This window comes from Corvus cornix, chromosome 1 (genome assembly GCF_000738735.6).
Source record: "Corvus cornix cornix isolate S_Up_H32 chromosome 1, ASM73873v5, whole genome shotgun sequence".
Taxonomy (NCBI): domain Eukaryota; kingdom Metazoa; phylum Chordata; class Aves; order Passeriformes; family Corvidae; genus Corvus; species Corvus cornix.
The window spans coordinates 78252562-78272940 of NC_046332.1; the positions used below are offsets into that span (position 1 = coordinate 78252562).

General features: G+C 38.8%; 1 protein-coding gene across 16 annotated transcripts in view; it reads right to left on the reverse strand.

The window, feature by feature from the left end:
- The window catches only part of DOCK9 (dedicator of cytokinesis 9), a 119044-nt gene that overhangs the window by 96195 nt on the left and 2470 nt on the right, over positions 1 to 20379 (reverse strand). For 8 of the 16 annotated variants that reach the window (XM_010394082.4, XM_010394088.4, XM_010394086.4 and 5 more), the window contains exon 1: positions 3163 to 3775. The exons of 4 other annotated variants lie outside the window; for them this stretch is intronic. In XM_010394082.4, the coding sequence (XP_010392384.1) occupies positions 3163 to 3324 (162 nt within the window). In that variant the 5' untranslated portion in view covers positions 3325 to 3775. Of the gene's footprint in view, positions 1 to 3162; positions 3776 to 20379 lie in introns of those variants that run through there. 4 more of the 16 variants (XM_039559962.1, XM_010394092.4, XM_010394089.4 and 1 more) reach the window with 1 other exon arrangement.

Below are 20379 nucleotides of genomic sequence, written 5' to 3' on the forward strand. Positions count from 1 at the left end.
AACTAAGTAAAGTAGATAAGCATACAAGCTAGTATTCTGAAACTACATCCTTCAACTTACTACAAAATTAAGCACATTAAAATGTTTTCTCAACATTTGCCAGAAATAAATATGCCCAAGATGGGCATTTGGGGGAAATATAATTTCATTATTTTTGATGCAACTTTTAACAGCATCTCAAACTAAATTTATAATCTTTTATTAAAATGAAGATGCTTATCCATGTGGACCTAAGACCCTACGAGATCCTGTGTTCTAGCAATACAAAGTTATAGGTTAGAAATGTTCCTGAAGCTAAGATACAGCATTTTCATTGCAAGTTTGAATGACATGAAATGGACAAAAATAAACTGTACTCCTGAGAAGACATTCTCATAGGGGCTTTATCTTTCCTTTAAGCAATCAGAAGAGCAGGCCCTCTTAAGATAAAACTGTAATTAGATTTAACTAGACTTTAGATTTAACCTCCTGACATCTGGGTTAAAGGGTAAATAAGAAAAACATGCTAAATCAACTGCCTCTGCCTCCTTACTTTCTTCTCAGAAGAGGTGATTTTTCCTTAAAGGGAGCTACTTCCTGAGAGTTTCCTATTCACAGGTTTTCAACACTGATTTTACAAGAGGATCAATGTACTGGTAAATTAAAGAACTCCCTGAAATTCACCAGTGTTTTGACAATAGCTCTGCATCAGGAGATATTTGATCCAAAGTGGCTAAATAGACCTGATAGCAGGTGCAGACAAATAGGCTAAGCCAAGACATTGCAGCTCAGATACATGTTACAACACAGACAAAGAGGTGAAACCACACACCCACTTGCATCTGTTGCAACAGTCACCAAAATAAGGAACAACACAAGCAAGTGATACCGCTTTTAGTGTCACTCTTTCGGTCTTGGCCATGCAGGTTCTCTTCAGAGATGAGCTACCTGGAGCCTTCACCTCAGTGTACAGCTTCTCTAGTGAGGAGCGACATAATTTCGCCCCCTGAAAGCCACCACTTTGGAAGGGAAAGAGCTAGATAAGCTAGCTTTAATAGCAAAGAGTACAGACATTATATAATTTAAGAGATATAAGTTTTATATACTTCTACGAGTTCCATAAAATCACTCATCACTGTTGCCAGGATTGCAGTATCTTTCCCCTTCTTCCCATCCTTCAGAGAACCCCACTTTCCACTCTTCAGGGGTGTCGGTAGCAACTGCTCCCCAGCCTCAGACAACACCTAAGAAAGCAATAGCCAGTGCCAGCTCTGATTATCAAGAGCATGACCTTTAAACAAAGCCTGTTTTTTTCTTGTAAAACTCTGACTTTTATTCTTATGGATTTCACTGGTCCAGTACAATGAACAGGAAGTCATGCTGACCCCTTGATTCCACATATTCCTCCATAGTAACCATCAGGTATTTTTCCCAGGAAAATATCTTATCTTGATCCACTACTTCCAGTTAAACCAAGTTAACAAAGCCATACAGACAAATTTTAAAAAATAGTATCATTACTTAAAAGCGTCTAGACATCTTGGAGTTGAAAAAAATCCAACCCCCTAAGAGACAGATGTGGAACTTCAGTTGCAAATGGCAGGTGAAGCATATTTTGAGCTTAATCTTGCCGGTTTGTACCAATTCTGTAGGACTAAATTAAAGAAAAATTATTACTGGAACAGTACCATGTGAAACAAAGTAGAAAAATATACAAAAAATGTCACTGTGTTCTCCAAGTTACATTAATTCATATTACATTAAAAAAAAAAAGGAAGTATTTCTTCATTCACTCGCCTAACTATATGTAGAAGTTCAGGCCAGTAAGGGTGTTAGGTCTTAAATTCAATGGGTTACAAAAGTTACTTAAAGTGTTCATTACACAGAATTTAACAAATTTCTAGCAATCTTCTGTATGAGGCTAACTTAAAAATTGCTAACAGTGTAAAAAGTCCCCTAATACCCAGAGGAAGCCATTTTATTTTTAATATCAAACCATATTAAGCAAATGCAATACTATCATGAAGGGTAATATACATACTACAAGTTATTTTAAGCATGAAGACAGCTCAGATTACTCTGTGTTCTTTCCTCGAAGCTTGTGTGTGTATCCATGTATAGAAATACACATATATCCATGCACACATATACACATGTATATACATAGATACACACATATGTGCAACCACACACCTTTTTTCCCCTTATATTTCAGTTCAGCAAAAAAGGGGCCTGAGCAGCACAAAGGCAACAAAGCTTTGTGAAATTTCTAGAGAGTTTCCATAGCTGCAATTGCACAGCATGGGTAGCCAGCAAGATACAAGCTTGTCAAAATCTGTCCAGCTATTTCAGTGTACCACGCCCCTCTTATCCCAACTACCAAGCCAGTGACAAAGCAATTAGCAAGTAAACTCAAATTGTTTTAAATTAATATGTAAATCCTTAGCTAGTCCAATTGTGAAGCAAGCTGTGCACATTAGTTAGCTCCTCCAATTCCACCCCCTCAAGCCTAAATGTAATACACCTGACGCACAAACACGTCATTAACCTGGGGGGTACAAAGACCACAGTCTCACTTTAAAGCCTGGCCTCTTTACATCACGAAACACCTAAAAAGCCTTTGAGAGCAAAGCAGGTTCAGGAAACAGTTATTGCTCCCCTGAACCATTTTTTTTTCTTCTAGAATGCTCCTGTATCCCTTTCAGTAAGTTAAACAGAAATAGAACAGTTAAACAGTTTCAGAGGAAAAAAAACACACTCAAATCCACAAGAAAAAAAAAACCTTAAATGCTGGGTTACTGTTTCCTCAACAATGCCTTCCTTAGTTTTTTCAAATAACATAATCATCAGTTGCTCCTCAGCCAAAGTGCCAAATACATTCCAAGAGTATGTTTAGAAAGATCTAACAGCAGACAATCTTCTAAAACAATTACAGAGTGGAAACTCTTCAGAGCTATCAATACAAATCTAAATGATAAAAGGAATATGAATCTTAAGCTTTAACACTACAGCTGCATGCACACATACATAACATGCCACATACATGCACTAACATCCTACAATATCAGGACAAGATATATATCCATGCCTGTACATAGCAGATGTTAAATAAACATGCTATTCTGTTTTTAGTTTAGCTTTCAATTAGCAGATAAAATTATTAATGAAACAAGTTTTATTTACCAGGAATGAATGAATCAATATTTCTGAATCTTCATCTGGCAAGCTGAATGCTGTGTATTCAAGGGCATTGTTTTCCCCTTGCTGTTTGCATATATAACCACAGTTTCTCTCAAAAACTGTACGAATGCCTTTAAACAAAATCACACTTGTCGTGCAACCCATTCCCAATCTGTTGAATTTTGCATTTCTAGCAGCCCTGATCGCATTTGCAGAATGCCTTCTTCCGTTGCTCGACTCGAGTAATTTTCCTGTGCTTTGCAGAAATATTTCTTTGTACAATCCTCATTATGTCCCACATTTAGTATGTTCCTTGACTAGAAACCATCAGCTACTGAAATGTAATCCTATTTGCTTAAGCCAAACACTGCCAAAAATCCAGCCGCTGAAGACAAAAAATCAGAGGGCGATGAAAAGCAAAGGATGCCTCAGCTGTAGAAGATAGGAGGCTTTCAGCATGTGCTGTACTCCACCACAGAGATGAAAAGATATTCCAAGGGGTTATGGAAAGAGCTCCTATATTCAGAGATCCTTAGAACATAATCAAAGATGAAAGGAAACTGCAAAGATACTGCTGCAGTTTCTGCTGCCAGCCACAAAGAATCCTCTGCTGCTGCAAGAAAGCAGTCTCCCAGAATGCTTAGCACAGAGTTCGTACTGGCAAACACTTCTTTACTTGACCTATATGTGCTTTTTAATGTCTGAAACAAAAAGCTTCAATATAAAAACCTGAAAATATGAGGGGGAAGTTCTTAAATCACTGCTGCTATGGAAAGAAAACAGCATGCTACATACACTTTCTTCAATCAAATCTGTATGTCAGAGCATGCTATTATCAGTTCAAGCAAACCACAAGGGAGCTGAAGACTGTCTTCACTTTTCCCTTTCTTTCTTGCATACAAAGTGATCCATCGATTCCCACCAAAACTGAATTAATTAGTCCTTGATTGCAAATAGTCAATAGCCATAAAGGAAAAGGAAAAAAAAAAAAGGAAAAAAAAAAGAAAAAAAAAATACTATCTAGTTCAGACCAACATCCACCTCTACAGCAAAAATATAGAATGAAATTTAAAATACATGCATTTCTCAGTTTTATGGTGACTCACACCTGTACTGACTGAATTTATTGCTACAGGACTCTACTTCACATACTGCACTGGTATCTGTCGTACAAGTACATAAATATCTTTAACAGACACTGAGAAGAGATGTTAAATTTTTAGCACTACTCTTAAAGGCAAGCAATTTGCAAGAAATTACTGTCCCAATCCACACCACAAGAGTACCATATCACCCCGTCAGAGATTGCTGGTAACTCTTATATTCCTGCTAAACTGTAAGTATTGAGATGTATTTACTTATTTACTTACAAAATTGTAGAACTGGATGAAAAAGTAATCTTACAAAATCAAAACTGTTGCAGTGGAGTTAAAACAAGCTAAATTAAAAGCATGGAAGGGAGGGAATAAACAGATTCAAGACGTCAGCTACAGATTTGCCCCCATGCAAATTTTCTTCTCAAGGAAATATTTGCAAGCTATAATGATACATTTACAAGAAATATTTCAGACTTATTAGCATTTTTCCCTAACATCTGCCTAGTTAATATATGTCAATATGCTTCTCATTACATTTCTAACCTAAATACAACATAATAACATGCAGACACATCAATAAAAAAACCCAAAAACCCAGCAATATTTGACAGTGATCCAAGTAGTTCCTGTCAGTCCCATATTCACAAAAGCAGAAGTTAGACCATTTCTCATATTGTAAGAAATACCAATTGTTTTAAGGCAGTTCTGCTAATAATGAACAGCTTTTTGATGAGGGAGAACAAAGAAGGTCATGGTGAAGAATTTGGCATAAATTCTACTATGAAGGACAGAGATACTTCGTACATAACCATGAACCTTGCAGAGCAACGTCTCCCTACCTATCCTACCCTCTTTGAAAAGAAGAAGTAGGTCAATGAGGGAAATGCAGTGCTCCATTCACTAAGGCTGGATAAAGACATCCTTGCAAACATGCAAGGGAAAACAGTCCTGGGAATTGCCACAGAAGGCACTCCCCAAAAATACATTCAAGTTAACTGTTTCTAGTGCAGAAGCCCCCTTCACTCCCATCTGAAATGTAGGATTACAGAGACCTGACAAAGTTCAGGTGACAAACACAATATCAAAAGTTAAGAGATCATGAAAAGGAAGCACTGTTTAGATGGGTTTCCATGCAATTTCAAAGATTTCATAATAGCAAATGCCTCTAGCAAAAAAAAGAAAAAGTAGCTTATGCCTTAAGAGAGTATGAGAAAAACACGTCAGTTAACAAGAAGTTATCATGTACTAGACAGTTCTTCCAAATGTCTAGAAAATTACCTTACTTGTAAAATACTAGGTAGGTTGCCGAGAAACAGGAAGACAAAAAAATTTAATTTGGAAAGATAAACGTGACAGAACTATATTCTAAGTCAAGTTGGAAACAACCCTGGGAGGTGTTCTAATTCAAAACCAATTAAGAGAAAATTTAATTCCAACTATATCTTGAATAAAATTAGCATCATGTTTCTACAGTATTTTAGAAACAGCAACTGAAACTGACATGGAGCAACACAATGGTAACACAAATGACATGAAAAGCATCCTCATTACAGTCTACAATTTCCTCATGAGGGGAAGAGGAGAGGCAGACACTGATCTCTTCTCTGTGGTGCCCAGTAACAGGACTCGAGGGAATGGCCTGAAGTTGTGTCAGCGGAGGTTTGGGTTGGATATTGGAAAAAGGTTTTTCACCCCAGAGGGTGCTTGGGCACTGGAACAGGCTCCCCAGGAAAGTGGTCGCAGCACCAGGCCTGAGAGAGTTCAAGAAGCATTTGGGGAATACTCTCAGGCACATGGTGTGATTTTTGGGAATGGTCCTGTGCAGGGCTGGGAGTCAGACTTGATGATCCTTACAGGCCCTGTCCAACTCAGCTTATTCTGTGATTCTGTAGTTCCAAATAGAGCTTGAAAGGGAAATAATTACGGGGACATCAGGGGTGGGAAGAAGCCACAGGGAGGAGGAGAAATCTGAATAGTATACAATGCAGTCTGCCAACAAACAGAAGTTTTATTAATTTTGTGCGAAGTGGAAGTTTCCAGCTTCATTAAGGAGACTCCTCGAATTGCAATGAGCAACCACAGAAGCAGTGACCATCCAGGCAGCAGCGTGACACAATGTGATATTATTCACTTCAGTATCACATCTCAAAGTGAAATGGTGTTGTGATTTAGTAATGGTATTCCCCAATTCCATGTTCCCACTGAAACACTCCAAACCATGCGCTGCTCATTCACTGCCCCCTTCCCTTCTGCTAAGTGGGTGGCTGGAGAAGAGAACTGGAGGCATAAAGGTAAAGATCACAGGCTGAGATAAGAACAATTTACTGGAAATTACAGCAATTAAATAAGAAAACAGTAACAGCCACGATACTAATAAATAAAAGTGTACAAGAATCCCACGATTGCTCAGCACATGCACCCAGTAATACCTGAACCACCGCCACACTACCCCCACTGCAAGAGACCCCTGACCCTGAAAAATGATGTAAGGTGGTATAGAATAACCTCTGGGAACCAGCCACGCCCCCTCCTGGTTAATGCAAATATTAACCCTATCCTGGCCAGAACCAGGACAAACAGGAGGCGGGAAAAATTCTTAAAAAGTCTTAATCCAATGGTAAAAAAACCAAAGCAGAACAAATCAATATATGAACAAACCCACACTGTATATATGAGCAGCAAGCTGTGAATTGCAAACTGCTTTTAGCTGAGCCTGGGTTATGGAAAGGTCTTTTTCCATAAGGCAGAGAGTGAAGAGGAGGGACATAAGGCTATAAGGAGAAGACAACACTAATGCCTGTCTTTTCTATGAAAAAGGGCCTGCACCAGAAAGTATGCAGACTTACAAGCTATTTGCATCAGCCAAACCACCCATTTATATGGGGAGCAACAAGCTCCTCCCTGCTATATACTATATTCAATCTGTACTGACTGCACCATTAGGACAAAAAAATTAATTAGCTGTGTTAGCTCCAGATTGTTCAGAATCATGTATTTTTGAGACATGGTCTTTTGGAAAAGTAATAAAGAAGCTCTAGTTTCCTTCCAAAAACCAAAATTGCTTTAAGGGTCTAACCACTCCTCTGATTACAGTAAATTACTAATAACCACTTCGCACTTGGGAACCGGAGAATTTCAAATCAACATGTTAAGCAACCCTTTGACAACCAAATGAGTTCCAAGAAGCATAATGACCAGGTACAAATTAAATGTGTGTTAGCAATCAGACAGTTCTAAACAATGTTTACAAGTTTCCATTTGAAAATGTTTAACATATATGAAGGTTAGGGAATCAGCCTGGGTTGATATAAAATCTTCAGCTCATCCTGTAAAATTCTCACTATCAAAATGAGACCTTAGAGGCTCTTAGACAGAAAATGAACAGTTAAGATGATAGAGATCAAACTAGGGAGACCTTCCAGTTGAACGTGTTACTACAAAACACACTTCTGTCTTCAGAACAGCCACTGCTAAAGAAAACACTTCATAGAGATACAGGCCCATATCTGCAAGAGAACATACTTTAGGCAGAATTCAAGCACCCAAGTCCACATAAAATATCCTTAAGAGCCACAAAAAATATCCTTAATCTCTTGAGATATTAGAAGTAGGTACTTACATTTTTACCTACAAAGTTGTCCATGACATTTAAAATGCCCAAACTGATGCCATCTTGACAGGACTGAACATCTGGCTCCTTAGAGATCTTACCCCATCCTGACTGAATTCCGCTTTCCACAAAACATGACAGTGTTTGTAGGTGGAGCACTACCTCTCATCTGGCAGTTGCCTGTATATTGGCTCAGAACACTAGAGATGGGTCCCTAAAGCCCCCTCAGTCCAGAGATTAACATCACTTGGTATTCTTTGTAGTGCCTTAACAATCCAGTGACAGTATTTCAAAGGCAACATACTTGCTTCTGCCTGAAAAAGCTGTGCTGCAGGAAGGAACTGAAGATCCAATAGCCCTGCAAGAGTAAAAAGAAGTGTACGTAAAAGAGTTCATACTTAATAGGAGTGTTCATAGAGGACCAGAAAGTTCAGGTTCTGGTTCCTGTTGCAAAAACTGTTTCTGCAATGATTGCGCTCGCAGATTTCATAGAAGAGTTCTACCAGGTAATTCTCTTCAAGAACTAATGTTTCTTCAGAAAGAAGAAACTATGCTGAAAGTTTCTTTGTGGCCACAACAGTGAGTTTTATTTTGTCTTAAAATTCTTAAGCACTTGACTTGTCAAAACTACTGCAGAGCATGTGTTTGAATATGGATTCTTGTTAGGAACCCTCATGTTTGCTCTCCAAAATGGTAAGGAGGATATGGAAAACTACAAGCTGGTCAGATTCACTCCAATCTCCAGGAAAATTATGATGCAAACCCTCCTGGAAGCAATTTCCTGACATACAAAGAACGAGAGATATGTATCAGTTCCAAGTAGATCATATGGATTCACCAGGGAAGAATTATGCCTGACCAGCCTGTTTGTCTTCTGTGATGGGATGGTTAGTTCTGTGGACTAGGAGATAGCAATGGACATTGAATACTGTTGGTAAAAGAATGCTTCTGACACAGTCTCCCACAGCATCCTTGTACCCCAATTAGCTAGATGTGGTCTGCATGAGTGGATAAGGATGACATCCTGTTGAACAGCGAGTTGAACATGCTGAGCAGGCTTCTCAGTGCAAGAAAGATAGTGACATATTGGACTGAGTCTAATGGAGGGCCATCATGGTGTTTCATGTTGAGAAAAATATAAGAGATCTTGCATAGTTCAGCCCTAAGTGAAGGCTAAAAGGAAATCTTATTGCTGTTGCAATACCTAATGGGAAGCTAGAGAGAAGAGTCAGACTGTTCTTGAAGTACAGTCATAGAACAGGAGGAAATGGACACAGAATATTCCATTTGCATAACAGGTTTATTTATCTTTTTTTTAACCATGAAGGTTGACAGCTGCTGGGGTTAAAGTATCTCCATCCTTGTGGATATTAAAACCAGATTGTCACAGTCTCTGAGAACCTGCTCTAACCAGATCTGTTTTGAGAACCTGGATTGCACTAGGTGACTTCCAGAGATTTGCATTTCAGCCAGTGTATTTCCATGATTCTGTGGTGGTACAGTGGATAGCCAGTGAAACAGCGAAAGATAAAAGCTCCAAGAGAATTCCGTCCTTCAGAAGAAAGCCAGTATAGTACCCCAGGAGGTAGTCTTGAGAACAACATGGTTAAATTCCCATGTAATTTTGACTGAGCATCTGGACACTCAACTAGACCCTAGGAAGAGATTTGCATCCAACAGAAACAAAAAACTACCATTAAATTAGAAATAATGAGTATAGCACCAGTCTGAAGACCAGAGACAGTTTATCATTCATACAAGATGCCACTAATGTCAAAGACCACATCAAAAGTTAAAGGTAATGCTTATGAAAACTGGAGCAAGATTTAGTCTGTCCTACCTAGACAAGGTATTTTTTGTGTCTATTATGCCTTTTATATATTTAGAGAAGTGAGGAGGCATAAATGAAGCAACCTAAGAAACGCTATTTCAAACCTGACATGGACGTATGTACACATGTGACGTGTTATGTACGCGCTGATGGAGAGGCGCACACAGATTTAAAGCCCTTCTACTTGCAAAATGCTAAATGTCTTAGCTAATAGTTTTAGGTTTCATATTTGAGAGCTGCAGAAAGCTCAGTCTCTCACAGATCCATTCTTATATGAGTAACAATACACTTTGATCCACAGATGAGCACAGATGTATCTGTCAGTTCTGTGCCTTAAGTTCAAACTTAAATATACCTTGAGGGTAGACTTACCAAGAACAGCCCAAAGAACTTTGGGAAGTTGTCCAAGCCACTCTAAACTGAATAAATGAGCATTTATTGCTAAGCATGAGACACAGAACACCTACCCCTCTTAACACTGCATGCCATAACATAGGACTTCTGATATTGAAATATGCTCACTGGACTCCATCTAGTGGTCACATAACCTTCAGCTTTCTGAAGTTGAAGTGATTATTCTGGGTCTTAAGTAACTGATATGATAACCATAACAGAAAATTATTATTACCATTAGAGAGCTACAAACCAAGATGGTAATTATAGGATATTATTTCAGAAACACTGATGAAACCATGCTGGAATAAATAATGGTCAACAATACAAGAGACTAGGAAAAAAAATTAAAATCCAGTATTTTAGCAAGCTTACTGTATTCAGGTAAGAGCAGCAGAAACTTCAGGCTCAGACATCCTTTTTTTACTTTTAATTCATCTAAGAAGGTCATTCAGGTTCAGGTCTATCTCCTTTCTTTTGTTCCGAGCTCTGCCAGGAACAAGTTCCAACTTCCCCTGCAGGAGATGATTTGCTGCCAAAATATTATGCTGGATCTATTGTCCCTTGAACTTTATCAGCAAGACTGTATACAGCAGAATTATTTGATTTTTCTTTCCTATTAGGAACTTCATATTTAATGTGAGGAAAAACAGGATCATGTTGTATGCTCTGGCTGGGAAGAAATTAATGTAACGACCGTATTAAGCCATATAAAATACCAGGCAAATAACTCCAAAGTGATAACAAGCCTGGCAAGCAAGAATCCCAGGACAATTTCTGAAGGAAACTAGAATAGCATCCTTCAAATAATTATGATGTGTGCCATCTATTCATTAACCTGAATGCTCTTTTTAAACTCACTGACGTTTGAGGACCAACACAGATTTAAAATCCCTTTTGGACTAGCAAACAGTGAGAGTGTGGCCTCCTTGAACGTCCCTTAAAGACAAACATACTATTACAATTTTCATGTAAACCACCTACCGAATCAGACAACATGACATTGCACGTATTAGTGCCAGTGCAAGTGGGTGCAAATATGCCTGGCAGAAAGACATCCAAAATACTTGACAACATCACTGTACTGGGAAAAATGAGACGTGGGCTAGATGAGATCGCTTGCAATCTTGTTTTCACAGAGCTTCAGTTCTGTATCATTCTACTGCCTGGCCATAGTCTCTTACCAACATGGCTACAAACAAGCCTGGAAAGGCATCAAGTGAAGGGCAAGCAGATTCTCCGTCAGAATCAGCACCCTGGTGAAGAACAGTCCTTCTTCTGAAACCAAGGGATATAAAAACCATTATGAAACATTAAAGAACAAAATTGCACAATGGATGGCAACCCTTCCATCACCTTAAAACTCAAGCCTCTTTTCTGAATATTGATACCTACAGTGCTAGCTAGCATTTTCATTTGACTTTTGATTTCTTGACAAACCTGTTAAAATGAGAACAAGAACTATCTTACTGACATTTACCTCTCCGTGGAAAACACCCAGCTCTTTCTGTGGAGCATCTACTTTCTCATTCAGGTATGTTTCAGCACTCCTTTCACCCTATGAAGGGCAGCTGTGCCTTGGGTAACCAGTAAGGTAGCAAGATCATCTATCTCCATGTCGAACACAAGCATCCAAAGGCAGTGGAGGCTCTGGATTTGCAAGCTGAAACCAAATTTTATGTCTATAAACTCAGCCACATTGAATTCCAGGCTCCTGAAATTAACTACAGTTTGGGTATTATAACAAGTGAAATGTATTACATCCTGCACTGATGTAACCAGATCTTTAAATGCTTTCTCTACTTCAATTATGCAAGCTTTATCTATGCTGATTTAAATTCTCCCACTCTTTGTTGGGAGAATAATTTTATAGTAGTCAAAATATAAGCTCCTGTCTTATCTCTGAACTCAACAAGTAACTCCTCCCCACCCACAGAGTACCTGGAAGTACTAAAAACAGTTCAGTCTATGCCTCAAATTTCCAAACCTAGATCAGTATCTGTCAACATGCCATTTCTTTTTAAGTCAATAGCTACACCTGAGTATCAAAAAGCACCCAGAAGTACACAGAGCAGCAGCTAAGGATTATTTATTTACACTGATGGATCTATATTACAGGCTTCTCTGAACTCTAGAAGCTATGGATCAGCATTACTCCTTCTCAGGTTTGTTGGGACTACATTTATGTGTTCACCTTTCTTGGTTTTTTTTTCATTTTGGGTGGTTTGGCATTGTTTCTCTTGTTTTCTTTGGGTCTGGGGAAAAGTTGTGTTTTAAAGCATATTTAGGTAGCTTAGCTAATTTTATGTGAGGTCACTTGATATTTCCACTGCATGAACAAATATGTTTCTTAGCAGAAGAAACTTCAGATGGGACAATTTGATTTTGACTTGTAAGGACTGTAACACTATTCATTCTTCCCTGAAAATTTCAAACAAGTTTAGAAGAGTGAGAAAATTAGTCTCATTTTGAAAATTAGTTTCATTCTGAAAAGTGACTAATTTTGTAGGTTTGGTGTCCCACATTTTTTATTTTCCAGTATTCTTTCCAAGAATTGTTAGTAGAAGAAACTTTTCATGAGCACTATAAATAGTTAAGAGAAAAAATGCCAGTCTAAACCACGTTTCCTTGATTTGCTAAGAATTATAAGGCTGACACTTTCTTACGGAACTGTCGTTACTAAGAACATTGTACACAAGGTCTGCTTTGCATTTAACCTTTCCACAGAAATACTGTGAATCTGATTTTTCAGGCAATGTGCAGTCTCAGCTGACATATTTCTTCCTCCTCCCAGTCTCCAGATTGAAAAATGATCCAGAACTTTCATGGGGCTTTTTCTGGGTATTTATTTTTGTTGTTTTTGGGGGTTTTTGACACAATTGCAGGGGTTTAATTACAAATTTTGTTCTAAAGCTACCTTGGATCTTTTTTATCAGCTACTGAGCTGAAAAAAAATCTAGCTGGTTCTCTAGTGGAATGGGCCTTTCTATTCAGAGAGGGCTCCAATCCAAAACTTGGCCTGGACCCAGAGGTTTAAAACTAGAATTCCAGAAAAAGCCTCCATTAGCATTGACACCAATTAGTACTCCAGTCTGAATCAGCCTACAATCTGCTTGAGGGATGGATGATGTGCTGGAGGGAGCACAGCAATGGGCCATAAAGATGATTAAGGAATTGGAGCACCCCTCCCATGAGGAAAGTCTCAGAGAGCAGGGACTGTTCAGCCTGGAGAAGGCTCAGGGGAATCCCGTCAATGCATATAAATACCTGCAGGGGAGTGCAGAGAGGGCAGAGCCAGGCTCTGCTCGGGGCTGCCCAGTGGCAGGACTGGAGGCAATGGGCACAACCTGAAACACAGGAGGATCCCTCTGAACATCAGGGAACTGTTTGCCCCTGTGAGGGTGACCAAGCACCGGCACAGGCTGCCCAGAGGTTGTGGAGTCTCCATCCTTGGAGATACTCAAAAGCTTCCTGGCCATAGCCTTGGCAACTGGCTCTAGGTGACCGTGCTTGAGGCAGAGGGTTGGACCAAATGACCTCCAAAGGTCCCTTCCAGGCTCAGGCAGCCTGGGACTGTGTGACAGAACCATGGCATTCCTTTGCATCCCATCCCTTGGAGAGATCTGTCCTGCTGCCTTTTCTTTTTTTTTGTTCTGGATATTCACCACTAGGCCCAAGGTAACACTGCCTTACACGGAGCCCTAGTCACAGAATGGAATGGTTAGTTTCACCAGCCTGAGGTGCCAGATCCAGACTTTTTAACAATGACTTTTGGTTTCTTTTTCCTCATTTTTCCCCTCACTTGGACTGCCAGGAATCTCTGGACATAGCAGGAGAATGCAGAAGACAGTGCCTGGATTCCCCATTCCTTCTCTCATATCTGATCCATTGAGCACAGAGGAGATGACAAACTGTTCTAACAGATGCAGCAATCCATCCTTACGCTAACAAAGAATCCCATCCCTCACTCTTTGCAGTCAGATTAAGACTTTTTATTTTCTTAATGTATCTGCAGCAAAGCTGCTATTTCTCCCAACTGGTCGCAATGGGAGTGTACGTAAAAGACAACCCCAGCAACAGATGTTGGATTTCTCTGACCAAACCTTTGTGGTCCACAAGAGTTTTCTTCATAAAACCCCATTCAGAGCTTCTGATAAACTTTCTGAAGACCTTTAGACAACCTAGTATACTTTTTTCAAAGCAGAGTCCATTCTACCAATGAAATTCTAGCCCTTGCTTAATACAAGAAATCTAGTCCATTATGTTAAAAGGGTTAGATTTTAATGCCTGCTAATTTATTTCATTTTTAGTGCTAGAAGAAATCTCTATTTGAGATAATACATGCTCACTTTCATTCTCACAGGAAGACCTTTACTTACAGTAAAATAAAATTTAAAAACCAAAATCCCATAGCTTTCTCAAGATGCAATACCTACCACTACCTCATAGATTATTAAATTTAAGAGAGCAAAGAAATCAGTGCTTCTAGACCAAGACAGAATGTAAGCCTCCTTTCACAAACCTATCTATCTTCTAAATTAATGTCTTGAATAAGCTATGTGACCAGAATTATTGGAGTATCTTCTCATCTTTAGATGTAAGTTATTTCAAAAATATTTGAATGAGAAAAGCATTACATAATTCATGGACTACTTGTGCAACTTTACACCTTTTCTGCCTTGCATAATTAATGCTTTTCATGGACACAGACAATCTAAGGAGGGGCAAGGGAAAATGGATTTGTCTTTACTCTTGTAAAAATAATGGAGTACCCAAGTAAAATGAAGTACTTGAGACTGTTCAATTTCAAAATCAAAAATAAACACTAGCTAAGGAATGAAGTTTTACATACATATTATTTTAATACATATTATTTTTTAAAGTCATTGCATTAGTAAATTCTTCAGACACCATTAGAAATTTCAGGTCTAAATAAGAGCTTCCTGGACACCAGCAAGGAAGATGTTATTACACCTCTTGTCTCCATAAAGAACCAGTGGCATCAAAACACCTCTAACAATTACAAAAATTCTTAATAAAAGCAATATAGGCAATACATTTCTCAGGAGACCACAATCAAGCTTCTTGCTGTCTTGAAAACTGAACTCCCCTTACTTGCTTCAACAACTTAGGAATAACCTCTCATTATTTTTAGAGCAAACCCACACAAATTTGGCAGAATCTCAAAGTTACCTCAAAAATACAAATATCTGGTTAAATTGACAAATTCACAAATTGTTGATCTTGCATACACATTCCTATCTCTGATGGTCATCTAATCTCAGGCACACACTACTCACAAGTGACCACTCAGCCCAATGACCACATATGCTTAAAAGTTACTTGAACATTTACACCTATGCAACAGAAAAAACTGTTTACACTAAAGGTCTGGTTTTCAAGATGAGTAGTTACAGACCTTTTTGAAGCATTTGCATTGAAGCACAATGCAGCATAACCAGTGACTTTTAAGTGAGGTATATGGGTGTCATGGTTTGAAGCTGGCTAAGTGCCAGGCCCCCACGAAAAAACCATCTACTTATTTTCCTCTGCTATAGTTGAGCAGAGGAGGGGGAATTGAAAACTTCATTTTCATGAGTTAAGGATTATTGAAAAAAAAAAAAACCACTTTAAGGCAAAACAGGTTCAAAACTTAAACAGTATAAAGATTTATTATTAACAGAATTAAAAGTAAAAAGGGTAATGAGAACCAAAGCAAACTTTCCGAACACCTTTCTTTCCCAGTCCCTCCCTCTTTCCACCAACCATGCAAGGAAACAAAACATGGGGTTTTGGTCAGTATTTCACTTTTTAAAAATCTTTCTTCAGTATGCTTAAGGAAAAGACTTTCTTCTGCTGTGTCATGGGGTCCTTCCCATGGGAGATAGTTCTCTGTGAACTTTTCTAGTGTGGTTTTAACTTCCACAAGCAACAGTCCCACCCCAACCTGCTGCAACATGAGTCCCTCCCACAGGCCAAGCAGTCTTTCCACAACTGCCCAGCATGGGTCATTTTAGTTTGTGGGGTTTAGTCTTTTAAGGGTGAGCTGTTCTAGTTTGGAAAGGCTCTCTTCCTCTATCTCTAAAAGCAAGGGTCATCCCTCTCTCTGAGTTCCTCACCATATTACAGCTTTTTCAGTATCCACACGCTCCAGCATGAGTACTCTTCTTCATGGGCTGTGCATGGGTCTCTGCACCCTCCCATACACGAATACATGAATTATAGGGGAACAGTTTGTTGTATTATAGTCCTCACCACGGCTCGGAGGAGAATCTTAGCTCTGCTGCTTGGAGCACCTCCTGCTTCTCCCTTTTTTTTTACCAACCTCAGTGCCACCATGTTGGTTTTCCTCACGCATCCTCACTTTTCTTTTTTCTCTGACTTGCAAGAAGTTGCAGTTGAGAGGTTGATCTCGTCCAGGCTCCGCACCGGGGAATTGCTCACCACGTCTCTCGCTGCTGGCCATGTGGTGCCTGCTGGCACCGCACAGCCGGCCCCGGCCATGTGGTCCTTGCCAGCACCACATGGGCACCTCTGGCCTCAGGAGAGCTCCGGTCGCGCGGTCCCGGCCTTGGGAGGGCTCCTGCCACATGGTCCCAGGCAGCCCCCACCAGGATGGGCCCCGGCAGCCGCATCACCACCCCTTGGGAGAAGAAAGAGAGCTTCCCACAATTTTTCCTTCCTTAAATATGTCATCACAGAGGCATTACCAAGTTGTCTAATCGGGCGGGTAATCTCCCCATCATCAGAGCCTTCAGCAATTGGCTCTGTGCCAGACGTAAAAATTTCGAGCAGCTTTTCTCCCACCCCCACCAAAAACCAGGCTATGTTAAACCAACACAATGGGTTTAAGTTTGTTGCACAAGATCTTTAAAAGAAATAATCACAGAGTTGTGAAATTCCCAAGTTTAAATGTAGATGTATGAGTTCTACTTCCATTGAGATAGAAACGTTCTGATTGAGGACTAAAGGGAATGAGTAGGAGGAAGAGAGGAAGGATAAGGCACGCTGTGATAGCCCATCTTGCTTAAGGTGGAAAACCCAAACCAGCATCATGTACATCTGACATTTGCTGTATTAGAAACAACTACTTATAAAGCACTTGTTCTTCTATCTTAAACATAATTATCCTTATCTAGCAGGAAAGAAAAAATTCCGGAAAATAATAAAGAAATAAATTGCAGCTTACAAGAATGATCTAATGCTGTTGAAAGTTTAAATGTCTACCTGTTCACACAGAAACTCAGCTGTCCTGTGTTTTGTCTCTCAAATTGCCTTCCTGAGCAAGAATTTTAAAATTCAAACAAGTTTAATGGTATTTCTTAATAGAAAGTTTAGTACTGTAGTCCAGTCTCTGAATCTTTACAACCACAGAAATGTCTATCATACCAATAAGTCTTCTTTGCAGTATCAGACTTTCCAGAAATAAGTTTTCTAAGTGCTATCTTGTATCCAATCAAAAAGGTTTATATATACTCTCTGCAAAAATAAAATTAGCATCTTTATTAAAAAGATCTTATTCTCTGTGAATTTTTATTTCCTTCACAAAAGGTAAGCAAACTGAAATAACTTCTTAGGGTTGAGTACCAGGCTTTTTCTCCCAAGTAAAGAAAGTTCAACAGTTCAGAGAGACTGAATTAGCATTACCGTTTTTAGTGTGTTCCTACAAGATGAAATATGTCATGGCAATGTTCATTGCCAGCAACAATTTTTCCTTTAAAATCTTGAGTATCAGTTCTCATCTCCCTGTCTTCACTCATCCATTCATAACAATTTGCTTCTTCCAAATTCCTTATGTATACAATTTCACATTCCATTTACAGAAAGCTCAAGTTTTATCCATGTTTCCAGCTTTTCTGTACCCATCAGCTCTATAAGACTCCAGTCCTCCCTCATCTCTTTAGCATTACATACCACTTTTGAAATCCTACTTTCCTAAAGGAAGCCATCAACTCTCTCTTTTCAAGACACACAATACAACTGAAATCTGGCAGTTAATGAGGATCCAAATACTCAGTTCATCATATACTGAGAAGCTGCTTTGGAGAGAAGCACACAAGCCCTCTTGATAAAATGATAAAGGAATCAGAAAGGAAAATGCCAACCCAAAATAAGTACTACCTAATCCTCCCACAATTTCTGGAGAAACACATGGCAGTAATACAGCATAGAATGCACCTCTCCATCTTTTCTTACAAAGTTGAGAGGTCAGGATTGGAAAGACAGAGTTGACATAAGTTTTCTTGTAAAGAAAACAAAGAGCACCAGTGAATTTGAGATCAAAGAGGAGTAGGAGATCCAGGCATTGCCTTTTTGATATACTGGTTTTCTTCCATGTCTGAAAACCTGAATTTCTGGAAGAGTTTTAGAACTCAAGAGCTCCACCAGGTATCTGAACTTAATGGATAAAGCCCAAGACTGTCTTAAGATACAGTTCTAGCCTTCAAATAATCAAAATCTATTTTACATATCCATATCAAAAAGAAGAACTGTATAGAGCAATTTGGGAATCACTCAGATTTCATCCTATTTTCCCATATCACAAGTTTCTTCTGTACAATATTAATTTCGACATGAGAGAAACAACTTTTGCTGAATTATTTGGCATATTTAAACATTTTCATTATCTGAGTATTTGATAAGGGCATTTTATTGACAGCCAGGCAAAAGCAGATCAAATTTCATATGCCAAACATTATCTTAATTGCTTATTATCCTTAAATGTCAGCTCTAATATAGGTATATTATTACTATAAATAACCCTAATAGTGAGTAATTTTGTCACTGAGATAAGTTATCATTAACATACCATTGAACAAGACACTGCTCTGTATGCAACGTGCTTTGAGTAACTCATCATCATCATTTAAAGACATCACTTCCAATTATGCATAATACTAAAACTGCATTGAAAACTGCTCTTGGCAAGATTGCTGGTTTAAGAGACACACTTGTCATCCCCATAATCTTCCCTCTCAGACATAAATGCATTTGGGTGGCCAGAGGCATCAAATTAAGTCACATGACAAGTCTGAAGTCAAAACAACATCAACAATGCACAAGAGGATATTCAGCAAGGATGCTACTGTCAAGCAGAAAATCGTAAAAACTGAATCCAAATAATCAAGAAATACATTACGTGCCTTACAACACAGTGAAAAGCTGATTGCCAAATAACAAGATTTCATTTCAGCAAACCAAATTGTACTTGTTGGTTCAGCAAACTACATCTAACAGAGAGAATGTATGAGATGCCAAATGCTGACGAGAGAGCTTGTTTCATTCTGTGATGAAAACTAGCTTGGCAAACCACATCTGCTTCATGTTTTTTTACTACACAGTCAAGTTATTTAGTCTGTCAGCTGGCTGAAAGTCTCTGACTTTTAGATCCAATGAAGAGCAAACTGAAAGTTTAAGATATACCACACTATCCTACTGCCATGCTGTTTTCAGTTCTCTTTCATCAATATAATCTCAAGGACATAAATAAAATGGAAAAAAAAAGGCATATTTTAGTAATGTGATCTAATAAACCTCATTTAAAGATGGGCAAAGCTTTTTTTCCCCTTTTTAACCTAGCCATACATTGTTGATTGTAAAAATGGATGGAACTGTTAAACAGTAGCCACAACAGCAACTTATAGAATCTACTCAAACTCAGAGATATTCGTAGCTCACATTTATCTGCTACTGCAAATAATGACTGGATGATCTGCATCACTGCACAGTACATTCTGCTGCAGAGATGTAGAGACCAAAGCAATAGCTGCTTGTAAAGACCTGGACAGACCACCCACCATGAACTACTAATTTGAATTTATTCTTTCCTACCTCTAGATTCCACACAGCAAGACTAGTCAATGGCAAACACCTTCAGTAGTTTTTCAGTACTGGAAGATCTCAGCACTTGCTCATGAGCAAGTGATGACAGTAAGATCCCTTTAGTTACCAATGCTGAACTATGTTTTAAGCAAGACATTTTGTTGACAACCTAGTTGAAAAAATCCTGGGAAAGTGCTATATCAGAGAGCTTTGAGAGGCAGCTTTGGAAGGAAAGTGGGTCTCCTTTACTTTAAAGACCCAGATTTGAACAGAGTATCCCACAACTACTGTAATACTGGTAAGACTCCTGTTTTCACCAGGTCAGCCTAAGAGATTTTTCACATAACAAAGCCCAGAAACTCCAACAGCTAAGAAACAGGTCAACCTGTCAAACTTACAGATGCAAATATTTTTTAAAAGTCTTTTATAGCAAAGAACAATACTATCTCATCTAAATTCCTCCTTTT